Genomic DNA, 10,000 nt, shown 5'->3' on the forward strand with positions numbered 1-10,000 from the left:
ACTATTTTAGCAAAATTCTTCCGATTTTCGTCCCTCTTCAGGTAAGTGTAATTACTTACAGATATTACCATACAGGTATCGTTTGAAGAAAATTGACGGGTATTTTAAAAGAAGTGAGTGCATTCCTTGCATTTTACATTTTTTGTCTCATTAGCATGATGCATGATGATGCTTTAAACACAAAGACGTACTATAAAAGGCGTGGTGCCTTAGGCACATGCAAATGATGATATATCAAGCAACCTTGGACGCAACAGAGCTCTGTGATAAATTGTGCAATGAAAAAGCCCGTTATGTATATGCCCCCGTAATATGTCATAAAATGTTATCTGTCATTCTTTTATAAACTGGACTCCCTTATTCTTGCGCTAGAAACATCTTTTAGGGCTCCGTCTCTGTATTGCTGTTTGTTGATCACCATCTTGGATAATTAATCAGTTGTGCTTGAATGAATTCGAACAAAGGCAGAGCGTGAAGCCATCCCTTTTATAGTGCGTCTTCGTGTTTAAGGTCGCTCGAATCAGTTTCAACTCTTCCACGTTTACAATGCTCTTATTAGAAGGATCAGCACTACAACACTGTATCATTTATTAGCAATATTGTGGTACATGTACCAAATGAAACACGGAGTTTTGCTGAACAAGATGCAGTCATTATTGTGATGTAATATGTCACCGTGGCAACGGGCAGGCCCTAGCTGTAAAAATAGCCTTTATTTTTTCTTTAGTTGCTTTTATCTCAAAACCGAACTCGGTGACCCCCATTTTTTATTTCTGAAAAGTAATCAGAAGGGCAAGATGAAGCTTTCTGTAAAGACAGAAAAAATTCTGTCCAGTGGATTCAGAGCCACCTTAATTCTGCGATTTTTTTGAGGTGGCTCTGAATCTGCTTGGCAGAATTTTTTTAAACTTTGCCTTAAGTTTCATCGTGGCGTTCTAATCACTTTTCAACCAAAAAAAGGAGGATCAGCCTGATCGTTTTTGAGATACGAGAAGCTAAATCCAAAATATAGGGTGTTTTAGCTGGGCCTTCCCATTGCCAAGGTAACTTATTATATCACAATAATGATCACATCTTGTTTGGAAATAATCGGTGTTTCATATGGTACCATAACATTGCTGTTACGTGATACATTGTTGTAGCGTCATTCGATCTAAAGAGAGTGTCTTCTAGGAGTTGAAACCCTTTCGAGCGTCCTTAATCTCTGAAATTTGAATGCAATGAACCGGATAATCTCTAAGCAATGTTGCTTTGAAAATTTGAAATTTTACAAGGAATGTACTCTTTGACTGGACTCACGTGATAAGACGGCAATGTTGGTGCCAAAACAATGGAAAATGGCTCCTCAAGTTTTGCATAATAATAGAGTCAAATTCCCAAAAGACTTTTTCGCTATTCTTCTTTCCTGCACCAACATGGCAGCCGTGACGTCAGGTGGAATCAAAGAATGAGATCATTAGCGCTTTTGATGGCTAATACCTGGTTCGTTATCCAAGCTGAAAACCTTATTCCAAAATGGCCGCTAATTTGTTCTTTTGTTTCCTTGCATATTGACCCTTTGGCCTCGCTTTCAAACGTAAGAATTGAAAGGATATTTAACCTTGAACAAGGCGAAAAGGGCCAATTTTGAATTAAACAAAAGAATACTAAACTGGCGGCCACTTTGAAATAAGTGTATTGCCGCTTTGTTTAGGTCGTTTCTTTCAACCCATTTCAAGGCCCGTGGACATTTTTGCATCCAACTCACCTTCCGTTCTTCCCCTTGTAAGAACACCTGCCAAGCACAGAATGGCGTCCGTCTAAGAAGTAATTGATTATGTCAAAGTGGGCCATTGATTGAATGGCTCTTTTAATTTGTTTCAGTTTTCTCATGGGGGTCCTATCATAGCCTTTCAAGTGGAAAACGAATATGGCAGCTTCGGTCCAAACCTTAGTGCTTTGTATATGTTGCATCTCAAAAACGTGAGTATTGAAAATTAAAGCTATATTGTATGCAGCAGTTAACCACAATATTAGTCCAGCCCTTCTCCTGGGATGCAGAGGATATAACTAATGAAGCAGCATTTGCAGTAATGACTCCAGGAAATCGGAAATTTTCGTTCTGCCTACAGTACTCTCAGCATTATTGATTCTTCAACTCCTGCCAAATGACCTTGCCTAAGTACTGGCTCAACTCACGAAATGCACCGGGGCTTGCATTTTTAGTTGTTTCCAACGCTTTGCTCATTTTTGATGATGTGCACCGTAATGTCAGCAAATCATCTTTTTACGGGTATTAAATATTATGTTTGTTATTTCAGCTTTTTTTAAGAAATGGCCTTGAAGAGCTATTTTTTACATCAGATGGCATCAGACACATGAAGGCCAAGTATTTTGCTGATTTACCAGGAGGTATGGTACATGCTATTTTGCTAGGTGGCAATGACCAGGGGCATATATACGCAGTAAAATGTCGATATTTTCCTGTAAATGGTGTTTTCAAAGATGGGTTTATTTTACGAATGAGCCAACCCTTTGATTGCGAGGAACTAAGAACAAGAAACCAAACTCTACTTTTCAGATTTAGCCCCATTCTTTTCCCAGATCCCATCGTTCCTCTTAGCTGGCAGGGCCTTCGCATGAGAAAATGAAGGGATCTACAGACAAAGGAAATTCAAATTGTTCATTGATTAGTTTGCGAACAATAAAGTCGTGAACCGGAAGTAAAAATGGCCGATGTGGTGCGATGGGGTCAGCTGGCGCGAAACCGCTTGGTAAAATGACCAGAGTGGCTTTTTTTTAAAACTACGATATTACTTATTGCTTCTTACTGTTCGACACGAATGGACACTTTCTTTAAGTTGAGGCTTAAATGCCTCACATAGAGGCTCTCCGAAGGTAATCCTTCCGAGCGCCACCATGTTTATTACCATTGAACTGCGGAAAACTGCAAGATGCTACATATATGTCTCCAGAGCCCTTCATTTTCTCTTGCAAAGGCCCCGCCGGCTAAGAGAAACGATGGGAACTGGAACCAGAGCGATTTAGCCCCAATGTGAGCAAGCGTGTGTACAGAAGTATTCAACTCCATCTAACATTTTTGAGAACTAAGGAAAAGTTGAATCGGTGGTTAATGACAGTTTAAATCAGTTTGATTTTCGATGGTGACTCAGGGATACGTTTTCAACATTTTGCCTTTTCAAAACAACGATGAACGACCTGGTCAAACGTTCCCGAGATTTGGCTAAATAAAGTGCTGACTGCGACGCTGTAGCAGAAGTTTAAATGGGCCTAAAATTTGATAAGCATTTTTCTCAACAAAAACTCAGCTCCCGTCCCGCCTTCAAGCTTTGAAGAGAGTTTAATGGAAGAGCGTCTACGAGTTTTATACCATCCAAACTAGTAATAGGAAGGTCGTTTGATCACTCAGATTTCCTCCGGGCATCTCTGAGCCCACATCAAACTAATAACATTCTTTAAAGGTGATGGCTAAACTATTTTAGTATCACCCAACTAGTGGACTAATGCAAATCCTGCATTATAATTGGCTACGCTACTAGAGGACTATTATTAATAGTCCTCAAGTAGCGAAAAGCGCGACGCTTTCTTTCGTTTTATTCCCAAATAAAGATTTCTTTAACTTGCATTAGCTAACTTTATTATCGCCTTTTCTGTCCGACTAGGGCCACGGGTCAATATTTCAGCTTTCTCTAATCTAACCCTATTGATTGCGCTCTCCTTAGGAGCAATAAACTGAACAAAAATTACTAATAAAACAAATTCAGTTATAATTGCAGATTAGAATGCATAATTATACAGAGCATAATTATCGTCAAATGCTTAATGATTCTTTATCAGGGATTTTTGCTTGCCTCATTGTCTATATGAGTAGACATACGAGTTTGCTCTCAGAAGGCACCATGCTATTTACTAATTGACTTCAAAAGATAAAAGAACTTGTTAAACTTAGTTTAATCTTCAATTTTAACCCTTTTAGCTTTGAGAACCAGGTAGTTAGAAGCCATGAAAAACTAATAAAAAACGTCTTTGTCAAATTTCGAATTTTCAAATCATCATTCCTCAGAGATTACGTGATATATGGTGTTCAAATTTCCAGAGATAGTCGAGCGCAATGCACTTTCAACATTCAGTACTTTATTTCAGCCTTACTGATTACAAAGCGATCTCCTTGTGCTAAAAGGGTAAAAAATGTAAACAAAGTTTCCCCTCCCTAAACCTTGTTTTCGTTTATTTCCTAGTGTTGAAGACTGCAAACTTTCAGATTAATGAGACGCGTAAACTTGCCGACTTAAAGGAACTTCAAGTAAGGAACCCCTGGCCATGTTCAATAATAATATTATTATAGACTCAAATAATACTGAGTTGGTTTAAGGGGTTTTGTCAGGGGTGAGGAGACTTTTCCCTGCTAGGGAGGGCTCTTTTCTTTTTGCATTCACTAGGCTGACAAGTACAGGAAAAGGGACCTCTGCCATGGATCGAAACTCACTGTGTTGAGCATGCATGGCAGTTACTTAGCGACCAAATCCTCATGTGATACTTCACATGCTGTACAGGCTTACTACACAGCAGGCCCAAGTCACAGTCAGCAACCATATCATGGGACATGCGTTCTGAACAGTGACGTCCAAGGTTGTGGGCAGTAGTTGTATCAAAGTGAGTTTCGACCCAAGGCTGAGGTGTCTTTTCCCGTATTGTCAGCCCATCGAACTCGAAAAGAAAAGGGACCTTTCTTAGATACCTTTACTTACATGTATGCTCAAAATATCTGTGCTACAATCTTGGACAAATATCTTGGGAAAACTTCACTAACAAACACAGTCGATTGACCCAATTCAAATCTGTCGGGGTTAAGATTCTCTGTGTATTGTATTTGCATGACATTTAAAAAACTAGACGCTCCATGAGCGTACACTGGGTTGCTTGTGGTACGTGTTACACCAAAACAGAAGGCACTGAATTGGGTGGAATTGAACTGCAGCGTTCCAGTTATTTTTTCAAGTGGGGCGGGGGGTCATTAATACCATTTGAGTGGTCACCCAGACTTCGTGCCAGCAGAGGCCCTTTAGCTCACACGTTCACACGTTTGATTATTTTGTAATGTCCTGTCGAAATTTTGAGGTATTTTAGTTTTTTAAGCTTTAGTAACAAATTCAGTTTTTAAAGATAACAAAGTACGCTCTTGAGTAAAATTCACTCGTGTCTTCATTAGATGATCTGCAAAAAATAAACTAAATGCAAATTGCTCTGACGGACGTTTTCCTGCATGTCATTCATGTCTTGCAGTTGCATTATCCAAACGTTAAAATTTTTGGCTTTACATGTACGTCTGCACCAAAAAGTACCGAAAAAACCGGTAGTTACAGTAAAAGACAAGCCAAAAGACAGATGAAGAGAAAAATATCGTATTTTTTATATGTAACTCTGAATCGAATTCAAACCCAACTCGGGGTAGAGGGCCGGTATTACATTTTGTTGGAGGTCACTGAATACTCAGGGAGGGACGGTCAAGACCGCGAATGTCCCTTCATCCTGGGATGATTCATGGTTGGGGTTAAATTTTGAGAATTTTACGGAACGAAAATTTCTTGCTTGTAAGTGTTATACAATACAAAGACTGGGCTGTTTTCTTATGTTTGTTTAGTAGTCTTTGTAGCGCTGAACTCATGGCAACGGGAAAGTGTTAAACGTGAGACGTGCGAATTTCATCCCGGTGCTGGGGACCGGGATGAAATCATGGTCAGTCATCCCGTGTTGAAAACATTTCATTCAGCGTTCGTGAAGACAAGAAAACCCAATCGTGTCAAATTACCGCACGCAACAAAATAAATTTCAGGATCAAATCGTTTCCTGAAAAACCTTTTCCTTGAATAATGAAGCACAACATAGACGACAAGCTTTCTTTCAAATAATGCTTGGCTGTCACATTTCCAATTCTTTTTTTACCTGAAGACTGTGCAGAGTTGAGTACAGATAAACACAAATAGCCAGACAACAGAGATCACAGATCCACTGAAGGTGTTCGATTCCTTCTCTGCCTTTGTTATACCCATAAGTTACCAGAGAATTTTCCATTTGGTTTCAGTGTTGTACAATGGTCAAATATTAGAAATACAGCTCACTTTGATTACGGCTTCACGGGCGAAAGCTTGTTGTCGAAGTCCATTACTCGTCGCTTTTAAGATTCCAGATATTTATTTTTCGCCGCCTGTCTTGTTTATCCAATTGACGTTCCATTCTTGAGCTTCATAAGTTTATATTTTGTTGAAAGATGCACTAAAACGCCATTCGCGTTACAATGATTTTGGAAGGCATTGCAGGTTAATAAAATGTTCTCCTGTGTCTACCAGAGAAATCCACGCATTTCCACTTCCCCCTCAAACCTAACAAAATACGCACAGAAGACTCTATGCACAAAGACACCACTTAGCAGGGGAGTTACGGGAAAGACTTTTACCGACACGAAAAAAAAAAAAGCAAAGAAATGCCACCCATTTTCCGACTGGGATTGCCATACTGTCAGCCCAGTAAAAAGGACTAAATTTAATTCGTTTTCCCACTGGATTGCCATATGACAACCCAGTAATTATAATTTACCCAGAGCAAAATGTCTTATCCTTAAAGGGTTTGAATTGGATACAATACTGAGTTAGCTGATGTGGTTAGGTGGAGTAGTTGGAGGGAGGAAATTAGTGAGAATTAAGTCTTTTATCACACTTACAGATTAGGGAATGGATGTTACTTTTATAGTAGTGTGCCACATTTTCCCTACGAGTTTTGTCCAAGATTTTAGTATTTGGTTGGCAATTTGCAGTCTAGCCACAGATTAAGGGCCTGTTGTATGAATTGTCCAAAGATGACAAGAATGTTGAAACTTTGAAAGCATCTAACAGAAAAATAGGGAAAAAATGCCTCCTTTTCTGCGATTTTTATAATTCTGCAGAAGTTCGCCTTAAAGTGCTAAACGCCACATTGCTTTTGAGTTCCATCAATCAAATTTTCGAAAATATCCGAGGCGATTGACTCCGCCGCTCAGGAAAGTGAACTGATTGGAGTTTTTGTTTAGTTCACAGCTCAAATACCATCATCATAGCTTTTTAGAGGTTTTTCAGTAAAAGGGTTCATACAGATTCCATCGCTTTCCAACCAAAACAGCCTCAAGTTCGAATGTAACATGGGAACCAAAGATGCTAATTGCGCACCGGTGGCTCAGTTGGTTGTCAATGAGTGAGCATCGGGCTGTCATGCGGGTTAAGACTTTCAAGTATTCTGGGATAAGGACTATAAACCGTAGGCCCCATCTCACAACCCTTCAATGTTTATAAACTCTGTGGGGCGTTAAAGATCCCACACACTAGTCCAAAAGAGTAGGTCATTGACCGTAGGTTATGTCACGCATCAATTGATTTCGGCATGCGTAACGGCATGGGTCAACTCTCCGCCTGGTGTTGGACGTTTGATTGATGGAAGTCAAAACGCAGCCTAATGAAGATTTTTTTACTCATAAGTTGGGGATCTCTTAGGTGTAAATGGGTTGACAACATCTTGGTCCCCTTACATTATTAATAAAAAGATGATTGTGTAAAAAGTTCCTGGACATGAATTTGCAAAATTGGAACGCCATTAAGTGTTAAATATCTTACCATAGAAATGTTTTATTTTAGATTTTAGTGTATGGGGTTTTTGTAATGTGGGTCTAAAACATGGTGGTTGGTTAATAGTTTCACTTGCTGCCAGACACTGAAATTCAGTCATTAAACATACTCCAAAAAAAGTGAACAATTCTGTAGGCTTCTGGTTCTTTAAGCAATTCAAGTTAATTCTGTTATTTGTCTTCACAGCCTGATAAACCAATGATGGTCGCTGAATTTTGGCCGGGGTGGTTTGATCACTGGGGTGAACCACATCACGAAATGGAAATAGAGAAAGTGGTGGACAGAGTCTCAAATATACTGGAGGCAGGCGCTTCTATCAACCTCTTCATGTTTCATGGTAAAGCAGACAACCCGGCCGTCCATGAAGATGAGAACAATGTAACCCTACAATTATCCCAAAATAAAATTATCTGGGCTGAACAGTTTTAAATTAATTTTACTTCAGAAAACAATTTTACGTTTGCTTTGGCTTTACAGTCGAACCTCCGCTAACAAACACCTCCTCTAAGCGGACACCTCCCGAATTAGCTTTTTTTTTCATTACAGCACATCAAAGGTTTCCTTTTTAAACTTTTCTTCAAACCAGTCGCACGAAAAACATAAAGTCGCAAGGAAAATGTATACCATATCCTGGTCCTCTGTTTATCCGCTTTCCCGTATTTAAGAACCATTGCTGAGTTAGACGCACGCTTCGGGAACGTCGTCGCCCAAACATATTCTAATATATAAATGGCATCTTACACAAAACCAGCCTGTACTAAGAGAAATCTGTAAAAACCCTCCCCTAATAGACCTTTCCAACATTTTTGATGCCATCTTGGCTTTGGGGCAAACACGTCTAAAATGACAGTTAATGTATGATTTTGGCCGACTTTAATTGAACTGTTGTAGCGCCGCTAAGAAGAGATGGATTTCCAACTTTTGTCACTACTTTAAATTGTTGATATCATTCATTCAACAGAAACTAAGGCCGTTAAGGAAGGTACAACGTCCGTAAACTCGAATTATAAATCTTCTGATGTTGCTTCTACTTTCACGGAAATTTCCATGATTTTGATTAGAAGGATTTGTATGAAATCTTAAAATTCGTTTATGGTCGTTGTGGCCTGACACTTACCCTTGGTCCGCTTACCGGAGGTTCGACTGAACTTGCATAGCTATGAGAGTGATGGGATAAAACCTCTTGCACTACATTTGTTGAGGTAAAGATATTACAGTTAAGCTGACGAGTGTATTATTACTATAAGCAATTACATCATTTCGAGTATAATTTGGAGCAAATGAGCGCCAGTAATTTTTTTTCAAAGACAAACTTTTGGCTCTGAATAAAGTTAGGAGTGCTTATTTATTTCGAATTGTACTCTGTATTTGCGAAAACATTATGTGATTACTTATGAGCAATGTACAGTACATGAAAAAATTTCGCGATGAGGTTATTGTAATTAATCAGAAGAAATGCATGCGTATCGCTCAAAAAATTGTGCCATACGGGGCTCGCATTTGGTTGGCCATCTGAGACTTTCATTTTGATTATTGACCAATCCGAAAGCTTGGTTTTGTACCTCTTTGTGCATTGAATTACCTCTTTTCTGCACTGCGTTTCCTGGAAACTGCATTTTTTAGCCAATTAGAATGGATAAATCCTTTTCCATGTGTATTATTATTGTTAGTGATATAGTGAAGTTAATTTTGACAGGTGGAACGAACTTTGGTTTCATGAATGGTGCAAACGGTAATAGACAGATATACCAGCCAACAGTTACCTCATATGGTAAGTTAATAATGCAGGTATGGACGAGGATGGTGTTTAATTTTTCTTTGCGATTTAGGGTGGCTACAATAAGGAAGGCAGTGCGGCTTAGTTATTAGGGAGCTTTCCTTGAGATCCAGAGATCCTTGGTTAAAGAACCGTTCTGGCCACTCGTTGAATTTGATCCTGGCAGGCCTTGGTTCAACTTCTCAGCTGCACTTGTAAATAGCCAACTGTTTTGCCTCTGGCCAGTTGGGGTTCTGAACAGTTGTTGTTGTTCTATTCTGTCGTTTATTTGATTGTGTTTCATTGGCCCTGAAAATCCCCTAAGGTGGGGGTGGGGGGGGATTAGTCAATTGTGTATGTATTTATCAAGAGTCCATCACGTAACAGTAGGATTTACCCAAATTGGCCTAGTCCCTATCAGTGTCAGAAAAGTGTTTATTTTTAAACCAAGTTTTGTGGGAAAGTAAACTATAGACCAAATTGGCTAATTCAATGTTGTACCAAATTCAAACATTTTGTTCCGGGTATTTCCATATCATTCAAACTTGAATGCTACATTATAATAAACACATGTAAAATAGACTCCTTTCTG

General features: G+C 39.1%; 1 protein-coding gene across 1 annotated transcript in view; it reads left to right on the forward strand.

Annotated features, from left to right (window-relative positions):
* LOC138028948 (beta-galactosidase-1-like protein 2) overlaps positions 1 to 10,000 on the forward strand; it is a 35,411-nt gene that overhangs the window by 10,235 nt on the left and 15,176 nt on the right. Inside the window, exons 4-9 of the mRNA XM_068876596.1 lie at positions 1 to 41; positions 1,864 to 1,962; positions 2,301 to 2,391; positions 4,239 to 4,303; positions 7,839 to 7,989; positions 9,349 to 9,423. The exon at positions 1 to 41 is cut by the window's left edge and continues 68 nt beyond it. Of these exons, the coding sequence (XP_068732697.1) occupies positions 1 to 41; positions 1,864 to 1,962; positions 2,301 to 2,391; positions 4,239 to 4,303; positions 7,839 to 7,989; positions 9,349 to 9,423 (522 nt within the window). The remainder of the gene's footprint in view (positions 42 to 1,863; positions 1,963 to 2,300; positions 2,392 to 4,238; positions 4,304 to 7,838; positions 7,990 to 9,348; positions 9,424 to 10,000) is intronic.

This window comes from Montipora capricornis, chromosome 13, assembly GCF_036669925.1.
Source record: "Montipora capricornis isolate CH-2021 chromosome 13, ASM3666992v2, whole genome shotgun sequence".
NCBI classification, from domain to species: Eukaryota; Metazoa; Cnidaria; class Anthozoa; order Scleractinia; family Acroporidae; genus Montipora; species Montipora capricornis.